Source organism: Armigeres subalbatus, chromosome 2 (assembly GCF_024139115.2).
Source record: "Armigeres subalbatus isolate Guangzhou_Male chromosome 2, GZ_Asu_2, whole genome shotgun sequence".
NCBI lineage: Eukaryota > Metazoa > Arthropoda > Insecta > Diptera > Culicidae > Armigeres > Armigeres subalbatus.
Window position 1 is genome coordinate 226,489,470 of NC_085140.1, and position 16,330 is coordinate 226,505,799.

At 38.9% G+C, this 16,330-nt stretch overlaps 1 protein-coding gene and 2 long non-coding RNA genes across 13 annotated transcripts in view; 1 reads left to right on the forward strand and 2 right to left on the reverse strand.

The window, feature by feature from the left end:
- LOC134211790 (neuronal acetylcholine receptor subunit alpha-7) overlaps nt 1-16,330 on the forward strand; it is a 93,874-nt gene that overhangs the window by 65,506 nt on the left and 12,038 nt on the right. For all 11 annotated transcript variants that reach the window (XM_062689017.1, XM_062689023.1, XM_062689013.1 and 8 more), the window contains 2 exons: nt 1,779-1,888; nt 1,944-2,167. In XM_062689017.1, the coding sequence (XP_062545001.1) occupies nt 1,779-1,888; nt 1,944-2,167 (334 nt within the window). The remainder of the gene's footprint in view (nt 1-1,778; nt 1,889-1,943; nt 2,168-16,330) is intronic.
- Nucleotides 6,332-6,913, reverse strand: LOC134211793 (uncharacterized). Its single transcript, XR_009979099.1, has 3 exons — nt 6,778-6,913; nt 6,651-6,722; nt 6,332-6,556 (listed from the first exon to the last, which is right to left on the reverse strand). It is a non-coding gene; the product is annotated as an uncharacterized LOC134211793 (long non-coding RNA).
- On the reverse strand, nt 13,718-14,163 carry LOC134211794 (uncharacterized). The gene is made up of 3 exons (XR_009979100.1): nt 14,028-14,163; nt 13,901-13,972; nt 13,718-13,806 (listed from the first exon to the last, which is right to left on the reverse strand). It is a non-coding gene; the product is annotated as an uncharacterized LOC134211794 (long non-coding RNA).

Genomic DNA, 16,330 nt, shown 5'->3' on the forward strand with positions numbered 1-16,330 from the left:
GTGGCAAATTTTCATAAGGCGCCATCTGTAAAATAGGACAACTCTGTCTCGTGCAATACAAGTTTTATTCATTTCCTAAATCAACAATCTTTTTTATCTCTAACAGAACTACATATCTAGATATTCATAATATTGTTTCATAGTAATTACTCCTCCTTAGGCTGGGTTCGATTCCCAGTGCATGTCTAGGCAATTTTCGGTTTGGAAATTGTCTCGATTTCCCTGGGCATAAAAGTATCATCGTGTTAGCCCCATGATATACGAATGCAAAAATGGTAACCTGGCTTAGAAACCTCGCAGTCAATAACTGTTGAAGTGCTTAATGAACACTAAGCTGCGAGGCGGCTCTGTCCCTGTGTGGGGATGTAATGCCAATAAGAAGAAAAAGTAATTACTCCTTCTTTGAAAATTGCTCATTCTTCAACTTTGATTGATGAGATGAGTACGTTATTTTTGCTTGAAGTTAAATGCATTTAACTAATTCTTCTGGAATACACCCAACTTGTTATCAACTTGTTCTTGATCGATCTTTTGTCCCTTTCGACCTTTTGTTCCTTTCGACCTTTTGTCCCTTTCGATATTTTGTCTTTTTCGACCTTTTGTCGCTTTAAACCTTCTGTGCCTTTCGACTTTTGTCCTTTCGACCTTCTGTCCCTTTCGACGTTTTGTCTTTTCGACCTTTTGTATTTTCGACCATTTGTCCTTTCAACCTTTTGTTATAGACTCCATTATTTACATTACATCAAAGTATGCATATTATGCTGTGGGATACATGCGTTACATTGTATTGTTTAGGTATTTCGAATAAATCAGGCTTTTGGCTTGAGACAAAGCTTTGTGCAGTTGCTCATCCTTTAATGAAAGTTTTGTTGTAGATAATATGAAATAAGGTAAATTCTAGGTACCACGTACAATTATCTTATATCCTTCACAAGAATCCGAGGATTTAATCGAGCAAATTGAATCTATTTGTAATGCCATTATGTTGATGATTCGAGAATAAAATATACATCCATCGTGATAAAACACTACATAAACATAATGCTATAATCATCTTTTGACTTTTTATTGTCTGATTTTGGTTTTGTTCTTAGTACCATGTGATTCTTACTGCTCGTATTGTACTATAACATGTGATTCTAACTGCTCGCAATGTGTTATCTTTTTAAATCTTTACAGAATATAAACACATAAATGACTAATAACACTGTATTTAATTATATTCCATGGATTGCAGAGAATAAATAACAAATAAATGATAAATAAATACATTAGAAAGAATCTCATGCAACTGTCAAAAAACATTCAAAGCATTCAAAATAATACATGTCAGTTGCATGAATCTTTCGACATCACTATTAACAAATGAATCTTACTGTAGTAAACTTTTGTGTTATACTGAATGCTTCCTTCGTTGGATTGGGCCCCATTCTATTTCTACTTAGTATACACTCCTTCGGTAAATGTTTCGTTTAGTTTAAAGTTTAAGCAAATTTTGACTACTTTAAATGTGCTTTTTGAGTTGTAGCACCAAAAGCTGTTTCTACCTCAGTAAATCACAATCACCATTACTATTATATCTTTTCAAATTGGAAAATTACGTAGTATGTAGTTACCATTAGACGTTAGTAGACAGCCTGGATACTAGGCACGTTAGATACGTATTTGATATACATGATCATGTTTAATACCGTTTGTAGTTTTGCTTCGCATGAACAACTCCGCTTGTTTCAAAAGTAAAAAAAAAGAACTTTTGCTAAATTTTACTTCATCCGCAGGTACCTACTTCAATTGCATCATGTTCATGGTTGCTTCATCTGTAGTTCTAACTGTTGTGGTATTGAATTACCATCACAGGACGGCTGACATCCATGAAATGCCACCTTGGGTACGATTTCTGATAATGCTAAAAAAAATCGAATTACATAATATATCATTCACAGATTAAATCAGTATTCCTCCAGTGGCTGCCTTGGATCTTGCGTATGGGACGTCCCGGTAAAAAGATCACACGAAAAACTATTTTGCTTTCAAATCGTATGAAAGAGCTCGAGCTGAAAGAACGATCATCAAAATCTCTTCTTGCGAACGTTCTGGACATCGAAGATGATTTTAGGCATGCAAGTGCTGGAATCACAGGTTCTACAACAGCAATTAGTTCTTCTGGGTAAGTTTTGATAGTGTATACTCCTCGTTATAATAGCGTTCTTAACAACATTAAAAATAATATTCTTGATAATATAAAATTAATATTATATTGTCTGTATAACATCATCACAGAATTATATCTGAATAACAGAATTATGTCAAAGTTACCCAGATACAACTGTTGATTTTCTGCTACTAATCAGTTGTAAAAATTGTTAGGTGAAAACAATATCAGAGAACTTGTGATCCCGCTTCAAAAATTACTTGGCGCAATTTGGAAAATGCAATTGAAACCCCAACTTATTACTATGGGTCTTCGATAGCCTTCATACCAAAATACCAATTTTGTCTCATGTCAATGTCTCAAAGTTGGATTATAATTCAAAACCATTTATAAAATTGACTAAAATTGGTAAAATAAAACCTGAAAAGTGGGAAATATAAGTGTATTAACAAATGGCGAAAAGGCTCAACACTTGCGACTATTTTCTTCCTGTTACTTCCACTAATTAATGTTTGGGTATCAAACAGATACGCGTTTCGTCCTCCACTTGAGGTCTTCTTCAGTGTTTTTGTTATCAACTGTCGATAACAATTAACAAAAACACTGAAGAAATCCTCAAGTGGAGGACGAAATGCGTATCTGTTTGATACCTAAAAAGTAATTAGTGGAAGTAAAAGGAAAAAAATAGTCGTTTAACCGTGCTTTACGCTTACTTAGTATGCGAGAAAGGCAAAAAACAAACATATATGAGAGGTCACAATATTACTTTTGGAGGATAGATTCCACTTTCCCATCAAATCACATCTATTTGCGTTTATTTGAATGCATGGTAGAAATTTCTCATATTTTGTTTTTGTTTTTGAATTTGTTCATTTGGCGAAAGCAATCTTTTTGCCTTTCTCGTATTTTTTTGTATAATTATTTTCAATAACAAAAAACTAGACCGTGTTCCGCATCAAAAACTTCTAGTTGCGCGCGAATCGAATATTGATAAGCACCATAAAGTGTGTCTCAACACACACATCAGACATCCTGAATTCGTTGAGCTGAGTCGATTGGTATAAAACACAATGGGTCTTCGGGGCCCTCCTTAGCCGTGCGGTAAGATGCGCGGCTACAAAGCAAGACCATGCTGAGGGTGGCTGGGTTCGATTCCCGGTGCCGGTCTAGACAATTTTCGGATTGGAAATTGTCTCGACTTCCCTGGGCATAAAAGTATCATCGTGTTAGCCTCATGATATACGAATGCAGAAATGGTAACTTGGCTTAGAAACCTCGCAGTTAATAACTGTGGAAGTGCTTAATGAACACTAAGCTGCGAGGCGGCAATGTCCCAGTGGGGGATGTAATGCCAACGAAGAAGAAGAAGAAGAATGGGTCTTCGAGCTTTCGATCAAAAGTTCAGTTTAGAAGTGGACCTATAGCATTTACGTATACTTGCTATACGAGAAAGGCAAAATAAAAAAAAACATTTTAATTCACCGAGCTGCCTTTCTCGCATTTAATCAAGACACCAACCTTATGTGGGGCTTATATGGTTCGATGTACCATTTTCTTCATAACTTTCAAATGCAGTGGTCGATCGTTATTGAATAGTGATCAACAAGACTTTGTCCCCTATCGAATAAAACTTGTTGCGAGAAAATCGGTTAAAGATTACTATATGAAAAGTTGTTTAATGTTTTTCTTAGCTTTTGTGCACACGCATACACACATACATACACACGGTCAGACAGACATGTGCTCAGTTCGTCGAGCTGCGTCGATTGGTATATAACATTATGGGTCTCCGATGCTTCTATAAAAAGTTCGTTTTCGGAGTGAAATGATAGCCTTTCGGTACAACTTCCTTGTACGAGAAAGACAAAACATGAACACTCTGGTTACGATGTTATTTTTAACATTCCCATTAAACAAATCTAAGATCCTATCCTTTTTGGGTAACTTATTTAACAGATGTTTTCATGAAATGAAAAAAGCCAGGATCCTTCATATCAATGAGAACTTAATTTTGGCAGAGGACCAGTTCGATTTTTGCCATGCACATTCAACCACTCATCAGCTATTTAAAGCTACGAGTTTAAATTCTATCAGAAGGTACACCAACTCTTACTGATATAATTGCTTACTTGATTTACCCTCGGGATGTCAAAAATAGTTGGTTGCTGATTACACGGGTTTGCTTAGTTGGGAAAATGGAAGATTTCTCCAAATGCTTTCTGAAGTCTGCTTATGATTTTGCAACATAAGCCAAAAGTCTCTTATTTAAAGCCTTCTAGTAGACATAGTATCACTATGAATGGAGTTTCAATGATTTGATCCATTGAAGGTAGATATTTACAAGTTTTTTCCAAGTGCGTTTATTTGGTAGGCTCAGGCGTGTATAACACTTTACGGAGCCACGTTTATTTGTGATATGTACAATCGACATAATCTTATTATTCAATTAGTAAGAGAGAGAAATAAGCCAACGTACTCGTGGTGACTCGAGGTTAGGTTTACAATGTTTAAGAATGGACGAGGATTAGGATTCGGGAATCAGGGAATCATCATAATCAAGGAATTTCAGAAGCTCATACGGTCATTTGGCGTCGGGACGACGGGTCGTGCTTGAAGAGTGGTTCGAATGGGAGCATCTTCCGGACGGCCAGAGCTACGGTGCTCTACGAGACAGAAAGACAGAGACAAAACAAAAAAAAAACTTTGGAGAAAAAAAAACAAAAGTATTAGACTTTTATGTCAGAGGAACAAAGAAAACTATAAATGGCTTGCATATAGACCGCATCACGGTCCCCCAAAACACCTTTTATCTCCTGGAAGGGTTGTTTACCTCGTTCCACTAGGGTATCCAATAATTGCTCTCTGGAGACGTCGTTTTCCGAGCAGAACCAAACTACGTGATCGATGTCATCATAACCGGCTCCTCACCTACATAAGTTGCTATCGATAAGGTTTATTCTGTACAAATGTGCGTTTAGTGAATAGTGATTAGACATAAGCTCGACATCACGCGAATGAAGCCTCGACTTAAGTCCTCACCTCTGAACCACGTCCGCCCAGAAACTTTTGGAATTATGGAAAATGGCCACCGTCCAAGTTCGTTGTGGGGCCAATTTCTTTGCCAACTTTGAAGAGTACTCTGACGGACTAATGGGAAAAACTCGTTGCTCGAGTATTGTCTATCATAAACCTCACCTTCCTGTGCGCCCACCTTTGCCAAACAGATACGCGTTTCGTCCTCCACTTGAGGTCTTCTTCAGTGTTTTTGTTATCAACTGTCGATAACAATTAACAAAAACACTGAAGAAATCCTCAAGTGGAGGACGAAATGCGTATCTGTTTGATACCTAAAAAGTAATTAGTGGAAGTAAAAGGAAAAAAATAGTCGTTTAACCGTGCTTTACGCTTACTTAGTATGCGAGAAAGGCAAAAAACAAACATATATGAGAGGTCACAATATTACTTTTGGAGGATAGATTCCACTTTCCCATCAAATCACATCTATTTGCGTTTATTTGAATGCATGGTAGAAATTTCTCATATTTTGTTTTGTTTTTGAATTTGTTCATTTGGCGAAAGCAATCTTTTGCCTTTCTCGTATTTTTTTTTGTATAATTATTTTCAATAACAAAAACTAGACCGTGTTCCGCATCAAAAACTTCTAGTTGCGCGCGAATCGAATATTGATAAGCACCATAAAGTGTGTCTCAACACACACATCAGACATCATGAATTCGTTGAGCTGAGTCGATTGGTATAAAACACAATGGGTCTTCAGGGGCCCTCCTTAGCCGTGCGGTAAGATGCGCGGCTACAAAGCAAGACCATGCTGAGGGTGGCTGGGTTCGATTCCCGGTGCCGGTCTAGACAATTTTCGGATTGGAAATTGTCTCGACTTCCCTGGGCATAAAAGTATCATCGTGTTAGCCTCATGATATACGAATGCAGAAATGGTAACTTGGCTTAGAAACCTTGTCACCTCCCCCTTGAGGGGGGGGGCCGCATGAGACGGAGACAAAATGGTAGAGAGGAGATGCGAGGACATTGGCTTCCTTACAACAGGAACCAATCATTCCAAACTACCAGGTTCTTACAACTGGGAACCTACCAAAGTCTTCAATCGAGTTCATCCATGGCAAAATCAAAGCATAAATTTTACATCATTCATTAGTAGCGGTTTATTACTTACGGTTAGGGTGTGAACTTAAACCTAGATGTAATGGGCGTCAGTGTGTTGGGTAGGAGTATCCCGCGGCGACTGCAGAGAAGGGGGTTTTGTCCGGACAACTCAGGGCGCATCTCGGGTATTCCATCACCGACCCGTCATTCCTTGCTCGGAAGCACCAACCACTGCGCCAAAATTATGGCATTCTCCACCATCGCTTTTAGGTTGAAACGAAAGGCCTGAATATACGAGACATATTAAGAGCACATCAGTCACCGCTCAGAAGCACTCTTTAAGGATATGTTGCAGAAAGAAATTTAATCTCAGGCTCACCGATCTCAGAAGTTATTGCACTCTACTCCATGATAACATGCATCCGCATGCGGTGATCCAAGAGGAGCATCACTGTAGAATATAATATTTTAATTATTTCCACTAAAACTGTGTCACACATCGGCACCTTATCGTAAATCTGCTGCTTCACATCCACTTGTTCTCACTGGCACAATTTAACTATCGTCCAGTATAATCACTATTTTTGCCTGTCAGACTTATTTTAACAAATATTTCCCGGCTCGGGTCTAGCCTGCTTTGCGATTAACTGGCAACTGATGGGTTATCGTCGAATAATTTAGGTATGCTTCTGGACTTGCTCTAATCTCTCGTGTGCCCGTTTATATCAGCCGAACGAAAACCAGAGATATCAGACATAGTGATTGCTGAGTGGTGAGATCTGCGATCATCAAATTGCTAACGTTCATCTCGAGATAGATAGATCGTTCCACTACATGTATTTGGATGACCGTTGGTGCTGTGGGCAAGCTATTGTCGTCGACGCGGATATGTGTTCTGTTGTGGTGTTGTGAGTGTAGTGTCTTTGAACATGGTAAGGTAATATATACTTCAATTTCATACGGAGACTGTGAGCTGCAACATTGCTCTCGCGACACAGTGACGGTCATGAGTAAGGTTACAATACCCCCATACCAGACTGCAATACAGGGATATCAGGGATATTTCTGTATGGCAGTGATCTACCCTTACCATGGTCAAATCCATTCAAACGATTGACAAATGCCAAGCTTGTAAGATAGTGTAAAGTTTTGTCAAGTGTAATCCGTTGTTCTACACGAAGTGCATTCTTGTCAGAGCAAATTATGAGCTTTCATATGTTTGGACACTTGTTTATCTAGGACTAACTGATCTGAACCTTCTGAAATCATAGCGTGATATACATAAGTTTTTTTTAAGAGGATCACATTAACCAGGAACAGATCACCGATCATTCGTAGTTATTGCATGTGCCTACGCATATATAAGAGTTAGTTTATATATCTCTCATTCTTTTGCTTCATTCTATCGGGCAGACATCGACCAGGAACAGATCAACGATCATTCGTAGTCACACGATGTGCCACAGTATACTATAACATTTGTTTCTGTATGAGGCTTACGCTTTAGAAGTTTCACGGCAACATTAGGATTTCTGGTGTTAAGCTAAAGAGCATCTACAATTATTGACTTTAGATGGATTACTGGTCACAAATTAATAACGCATTCAACCTAAATTTTCACACAATTTTCTTTTACACATACTTAATCTACGCAACATTAACTCAACATTCAACGCGAACATTCGATACATTCCTATTATTCATACTATCGCAAGCTGTTTTAATCCTACGCAGACACTCGGTGATCACCATTTCCTCAAACATCCTACTCTTAATTCTCGACAATCTAAACTAACGCAACTTCATTCAGTACATCCCGTTCCATACGTTCTCAAATTCCCGAACCTAATATTAAACTATTCATCTAATTCGCATTCATCTAATAAGCTAATTCGCACTCAAACTATTCCGGAATTAAATCTTGCACAGCAAACAAACCCAAATTTCTTCCATCCTCATCCTCTAACTCATAAGATGTTGCTCCTCTTCTAGCTATAATTTTACATGGTACATAGACCGGTCCAAGTTTAGCTGCATAGTGGTCAGCTGCACTAGAAATCTTAAAATTTTTCTTGTATACTTTCTGACCAATGTTGAAAGTTGGTGGTAAGCCTTTATGTCTGCTATCATAATTTTTCTTGTACTTTTCAAACTGCTTTTTGTTATTTCTAACTACTTCTTCGTAAACTGGGCCCAACACTGCATTTCTGCGCTGAACGAACTGATCAGCTGATGGATCAAAAGTGCATCTATCCTGAAGATGATCCCTTCCATCAACTGTAGATTCATATCCATACACCAGATAATACGGTGTGAATCCTGTCGACGAATGCTTCGTGTTATTTATGGCAAATTCTATTTCGGGGATCTGGGAGTCCCAGATCCTATGATCACTCTGGCAATACGTGCGTATACAAGCTAGAATGACCCTGTTCACCCGCTCTACAGGATTATTTTGGCAATGCCGTCTGCTGTTCTTAAAATGGTGAACATGAAATTTTGACAATAATTCTTGGAACTTATTGGCTAAAAACGTAACAGCATTATCGGAAACTAACACTTGTGGTGCCCCATATTTGAGAAACCACTCACATTTAACTAGCTGGGACAAACTATCAACACTAATTTTTTAACAGGAAAAGACGAACATACTTTGAAAAAACATCTAAACAAACTAACAAATCAGTGTTTCCAGACTTACTACGGACAAAACCACTTATATAATCCATTGCGATCATCTGAAACGGCCGTGTTGCATCCTTCTGTTCTCCCATTGGAGGAACAGTTGCAATTGTCGAATGTTTCGATTGTTTGCAAATGCTACACTTAGACAAAATACGCTTCACGTCGGATTTCATCTTGGGCCAGTAATATTTTAGTTTAATTCTTTCTAATGTCTTTTCTGTACCCAGATGCATGATTTTCGCATGCTCTTCCTCAACCAATTGCGTTAGCTTATCGGGTGGTACTACCACTTTCCATTCCAGCCGACCCATGTCGAGTGTCGACCTGGAAGTAACAAATTTGTATAAATCCCCGTTTTCTATCTTAAAGTTCCGGTAGTTATCTGGAGTTGCACTGACCTTTTGTTTCAACTCATTGTACCATCTTGAGGTCGAGTTATCGAAAATAGCACAAACTGCGCGACTGAGAGCGTCGCACACTACATTGTCTCGTCCTCTCCTATGTTTGATAGTCATGTCAAATTCTTGTAATTTAACTGACCACCGCGACAACCGTGAACTGGGTCGCCACTTGGAATTACAGATGAAAGTCACTGCCGAGCAATCTGTGATTAATGTGAAGTGCGACCCTTCCACATAACATCTGAAATGCTCTATTGCTTCCAGGGCAGCTAAACCTTCTTTGTCGGTGGGACCATATTTCTTTTCACAGGAACTTAGCTTCCTCGAGAAATAGGCAATGATGTGTTCTTTACCATCCAATTCCTGCGTCAATATTCCGGCTATCGCCACGTCACTGGCGTCGGTTTGGATGGTAAACTCCTTCGTCCAGTCCGGGTTTGTTAGGACCGGTTCTTTTAATTTAATAAACGCCTGTTCAGCTTTATCATTCCACCTAATCTTCTTCGGCTTACCTTTCAGCAAGTCGACGATATGCCGCTAAAGTTCGGAATGAAGTTGCGGTAGTATCCCGCCATCCCTAAGAATCTGCGAATCTCCTTTGGAGTTTGCGGTCGAGCAAACTTGGAGATCGCAGCGACTCTCTCAGGGTTCGGCTGATAGCCGTCCTCTGAAAGAATGAAACCTAGATATTTAATTTTCTTCAGGCAAAATTTACATTTAGCTAAGTTTACCGAGAGGTTGGCTTCCCTTAAGCAATCAGCAACGATTTTAAGATATTTTATATGATCTTCAAATGTTCTTGTGGCGATTATTATATCGTCCAGATAGGAAAATATAAACGGCTCATACAGCCCTTCTTTCAAGACCCTATCTAAAATTCGAGACATAGTGGCGCTGCTATTGATTAGCCCAAAGGGTAACCTTTTGTATTGGAAGAGACCTCTGCCAATTACTTTGAAGCTGGTGTATTTTTTTGAATCTTCAGCAAGCTTGACCTGTAAGAATGATTCTTTCAAGTCCAAAACCGAGAAGTATCTGTTTTTGCCTAAATTGTTCAAGATTCTCATCGAACTTGCTAAAGGGTATGCATCTCTAATCGTCTTAGCATTCAACTTACGAGCATCCAAACAAAGCCTCATATCTCCATTCTCCTTGGTAACTGGGACCACCTGTAGAGCCCAATTAGAGTTTGAAGGTTCTATTATGTCCAGGTGCAGCAACCGGTTGATCTCCTCATTGACTTTTCTTTGAATAGTCGGTGACCACGGATGGGGATTTAAATGAATGGCATTGTTATCTGTAAGTTCAATTTTGTGTTCCATAACATTGCAAGACTCCAAAGTACCAGGTTCTGAAACTTTGAAGGTCTGTTTCACAGATTCAAGTAATTCAGTCTCTTCGGTATTGAGCATATGAGAATCTGACTGGATTTCATTGATCAATTCTACGTTGCACGTTGATAAGTTCTGTACTACAATGTCTTCATCACAAGTCAGTTTAATTTTGAACAGCTTGAAAAATCCATCCCTAAATGCATCTCGATCCCAGTTCAGGAACTACCAAACAAGGTAATATCCTGGTTGTTTGTTGAACTGTAAAAGGCACATCCACGAATCCTTTGATTTGCATAGGTTCACCACTAGCAGTTGAAATTCCAATGTCCCTGTCCAGATCTTGAATTTGTAAAAAGCTGGTTAAATTTCCAAAGTGTTCTCCAACTAATGACACATTACTTCCACTATCCAATAACCCCTGTAACTGTAGTCCCAAAACATAAAATCTCAAAAATATCTCGCATCACCCTCTAAATTTACAAAATAGTTTCAATTTTCTGAAAGTAACCAGTATATTCTGTTCCAGCATCATTTATCTGTTTCTCGTAGGTACAATCTGTATTTCTTTGTAAATCGGAAATCACTTCTTGGAATGTGTTTACAGCTTGTGTAAAACTATGGCTTGGAGGAGTTTCAGAGGTTGGGAAAACCACCTCCTTTAATTTTCCCTTCTTTGGTTTTTTGCCTCACAGAATGGACATTCCTCGTAATGAAACTCCGGAAGTCCACATATGCAGCAAAATACATTGCGCCTCGAAAACACTTGGTAAAATGATGTCCAAATTTTCGACAATTGAAACAAATTCTGCGATCTGGAACTTTGTAATGTCTCAAGATGTCTTCTAAAGACAATTCCCTCCATCCTTGCTCAGGGTGGTATTCCTGCTGAATAATTTGATTGGGGATGTAATTTGTGTCACTGTTTGTTCTATTGCTTCTTGGGTTTTGATTCTGGTTTGACCTGTTTTGATTATTCCTACTATTGCTTTGATTAGGTTGTTGAATTCGATGCTGACTAGCTTGATTATTGTAGTTGGGTGTGGTTCTGGAATTGGAATTGGATCTTGAATTGTCAATGAAGTTATTAACTTCATTGATTTTTTGATTTTCAAAGGAAAGAACAAATCTATTCATGATTGCTTCATTGTTATTATCAATCCTGGAGCACAATCTTTCTAACGTGTGCAAATCTTTAACGTCTACTAAGGCCAGGCGGTCTCGGTAGATGGGCCTCATTGTGTGCCACATTACATCAAATTTGTCTTCTTCAGACATTGGAGTTGTTCGACACAAGAAGAACTGCTCCATGCGCACCAAAAAATTTGAAAAAAGTTCGCTTTTCCCCTGGAACATCGAAAATGAACGCACCTTCACGTAATGATCGATGTTACTCGGCAAAAATTGGTGTCTCAAAGCTTGGATAAAATAGTCCCAGTTTTTGTTGCGTAAAATCGGCCACTTTGCAACGAACCAGTCTTGCGCAGGCCCAACTAATAGAAAATGGGCAGATTCAAATAATTCTTCCTTTGACATCTTCTCCGAGTGAGCAAAGAATTCAACTCGCCGAAGAAAAAGATTCAAGCCAATTCCATTATCATTGCCGGCATATTTGATCGGCCATTGTGAAACCGGTAACGATTTTCTGCTGTGCCCATGGCCACTGTTAAGGTTAAAAAATAATGGATTGTTTGCTAATGCAGGATTTGAATAATGCGACTGAATATTAAAACCCGGAGCAAGAAATTCATCCGTATCTTTCTTCTCTCCTACCAACACTACTTCAGGATTAAAATTCAAATCTAAGTCAGCAGCACCTTTTGCTGCTGAAACTCAACGTTCTATTCGACGGAATTTTATTTATCGTACCCGTGTATTTTTCGACCGGTCTATTCTGTTCGCGATTATTGTTCGAGCTCTCACCGTGCAAAGGATATTCACGCGGCATTACCGGTGGCGGTGGAATCACCAGCCTTTCATTTTCCATTTTTGTCAAACGCGCGCTTATCACGATCATTTTCTACCACCGAATCCGTAGTTTGTTCCGCCTTCTTCTTGTACACATCGTTCAATCTGTCCCTGAATGTGGGAGAGATTGTCAGCCTCCGTCTTTGATGCTGATCCATCTTCCTAATATTCATCACCGGTTCTTTTTCACCATCTAAATCAATCAACTCGTTCGCGATATCTTCTTTTACTTTGCTATACGCCATTAGTGTCCTTTCACTTCAAATCAATTTTCTTCTTTACTAACACACGATTGCTTTTGAGATCGGCCAATCAATTTCTTATCCTAAAACCTAAAAATGTGTAAAATGTGTGAAAATTTGAGTTTATTAATGTAATTCAAGCAAATTCAATGAAAAAAATTCTATGTACAAAAGAAATGAAAATGAACTTAATAAATAATGCAAATTATAATAATCGTAATTCAATTGCTCTTAAAACTATAGTTTATATACACATTTAAAATTTCTGGCCAGAAGTTCAAGAAAACGCCAGAATCTCAATTACGATTTCAGAGAATTCAAATGAAAAGCAAAAATTTCTTAAGATATTATATACATATTTACAATACCCGTCCACCATATGAAAATCCAAACCTGCTTTATAATAAGCGAATGACTTCATGAAAGAAAACTTCGTCAAAATGGTTATCCACAGTACAATCAATTTCACATTGGGCGCCATTTATCACCTCCCCCTTGAGGGGGGCCGCATGAGACGGAGACAAAATGGTAGAGAGGAGATGCGAGGACATTGGCTTCCTTACAACAGGAACCAATCATTCCAAACTACCAGGTTCTTACAACTGGGAACCTACCAAAGTCTTCAATCGAGTTCATCCATGGCAAAATCAAAGCATAAATTTTACATCATTCATTAGTAGCGGTTTATTACTTACGGTTAGGGTGTGAACTTAAACCTAGATGTAATGGGCGTCAGTGTGTTGGGTAGGAGTATCCCGCGGCGACTGCAGAGAAGAGGGTTTGTCCGGACAACCCAGGGCGCATCTCGGTATTCCATCACCGACCCGTCATTCCTTGCTCGGAAGCACCAACCACTGCGCCAAAATTATGGCATTCTCCACCATCGCTTTTAGGTTGAAACGAAAGGCCTGAATATACGAGACATATTAAGAGCACATCAGTCACCGCTCAGAAGCACTCTTTAAGGATATGTTGCAGAAAGAAATTTAATCTCAGGCTCACCGATCTCAGAAGTTATTGCACTCTACTCCATGATAACATGCATCCGCATGCGGTGATCCAAGAGGAGCATCACTGTAGAATATAATATTTTAATTATTTCCACTAAAACTGTGTCACACATCGGCACCTTATCGTAAATCTGCTGCTTCACATCCACTTGTTCTCACTGGCACAATTTAACTATCGTCCAGTATAATCACTATTTTTGCCTGTCAGACTTATTTTAACAAATATTTCCCGGCTCGGGTCTAGCCTGCTTTGCGATTAACTGGCAACTGATGGGTTATCGTCGAATAATTTAGGTATGCTTCTGGACTTGCTCTAATCTCTCGTGTGCCCGTTTATATCAGCCGAACGAAAACCAGAGATATCAGACATAGTGATTGCTGAGTGGTGAGATCTGCGATCATCAAATTGCTAACGTTCATCTCGAGATAGATAGATCGTTCCACTACATGTATTTGGATGACCGTTGGTGCTGTGGGCAAGCTATTGTCGTCGACGCGGATATGTGTTCTGTTGTGGTGTTGTGAGTGTAGTGTCTTTGAACATGGTAAGGTAATATATACTTCAATTTCATACGGAGACTGTGAGCTGCAACATTGCTCTCGCGACACAGTGACGGTCATGAGTAAGGTTACAACCTCGCAGTTAATAACTGTGGAAGTGCTTAATGAACACTAAGCTGCGAGGCGGCAATGTCCCAGTGGGGGATGTAATGCCAACGAAGAAGAAGAAGAAGAATGGGTCTTCGAGCTTTCGATCAAAAGTTCAGTTTAGAAGTGGACCTATAGCATTTACGTATACTTGCTATACGAGAAAGGCAAAATAAAAAAAACATTTTAATTCACCGAGCTGCCTTTCTCGCATTTAATCAAGACACCAACCTTATGTGGGGCTTATATGGTTCGATGTACCATTTTCTTCATAACTTTCAAATGCAGTGGTCGATCGTTATTGAATAGTGATCAACAAGACTTTGTCCCCTATCGAATAAAACTTGTTGCGAGAAAATCGGTTAAAGATTACTATATGAAAAGTTGTTTAATGTTTTTCTTAGCTTTTGTGCACACGCATACACACATACATACACACGGTCAGACAGACATGTGCTCAGTTCGTCGAGCTGCGTCGATTGGTATATAACATTATGGGTCTCCGATGCTTCTATAAAAAGTTCGTTTTCGGAGTGAAATGATAGCCTTTCGGTACAACTTCCTTGTACGAGAAAGACAAAACATGAACACTCTGGTTACGATGTTATTTTTAACATTCCCATTAAACAAATCTAAGATCCTATCCTTTTTGGGTAACTTATTTAACAGATGTTTTCATGAAATGAAAAAAGCCAGGATCCTTCATATCAATGAGAACTTAATTTTGGCAGAGGACCAGTTCGATTTTTGCCATGCACATTCAACCACTCATCAGCTATTTAAAGCTACGAGTTTAAATTCTATCAGAAGGTACACCAACTCTTACTGATATAATTGCTTACTTGATTTACCCTCGGGATGTCAAAAATAGTTGGTTGCTGATTACACGGGTTTGCTTAGTTGGGAAAATGGAAGATTTCTCCAAATGCTTTCTGAAGTCTGCTTATGATTTTGCAACATAAGCCAAAAGTCTCTTATTTAAAGCCTTCTAGTAGACATAGTATCACTATGAATGGAGTTTCAATGATTTGATCCATTGAAGGTAGATATTTACAAGTTTTTTCCAAGTGCGTTTATTTGGTAGGCTCAGGGGTGTATAACACTTTACGGAGCCACGTTTATTTGTGATATGTACAATCGACCTAATCTTATTATTAAATTAGTAACAGAGGAAAATAAGCCAACGTACTCGTGGTGACTCGAGGTTAGGTTTACAATGTTTAAGAATGGACGAGGATTAGGATTCGGGAATCAGGGAATCATCATAATCAAGGAATTTCAGAAGCTCATACGGTCATTTGGCGTCGGGACGACAGGTCGTGCTTGAAGAGTGGTTCGAATGGGAGCATCTTCCGGACGGCCAGAGCTACGGTGCTCTACGAGACAGAAAGACAGAGACAAAACAAAAAAAAAACTTTGGAGAAAAAAAAACAAAAGTATTAGACTTTTATGTCAGAGGAACAAAGAAAACTATAAATGGCTTGCATATAGACCGCATCACGGTCCCCCAAAACACCTTTTATCTCCTGGAAGGGTTGTTTACCTCGTTCCACTAGGGTATCCAATAATTGCTCTCTGGAGACGTCGTTTTCCGAGCAGAACCAAACTACGTGATCGATGTCATCATAACCGGCTCCTCACCTACATAAGTTGCTATCGATAAGGTTTATTCTGTACAAATGTGCGTTTAGTGAATAGTGATTAGACATAAGCTCGACATCACGCGAATGAAGCCTCGACTTAAGTCCTCACCTCTGAACCACGTCCGCCCAGA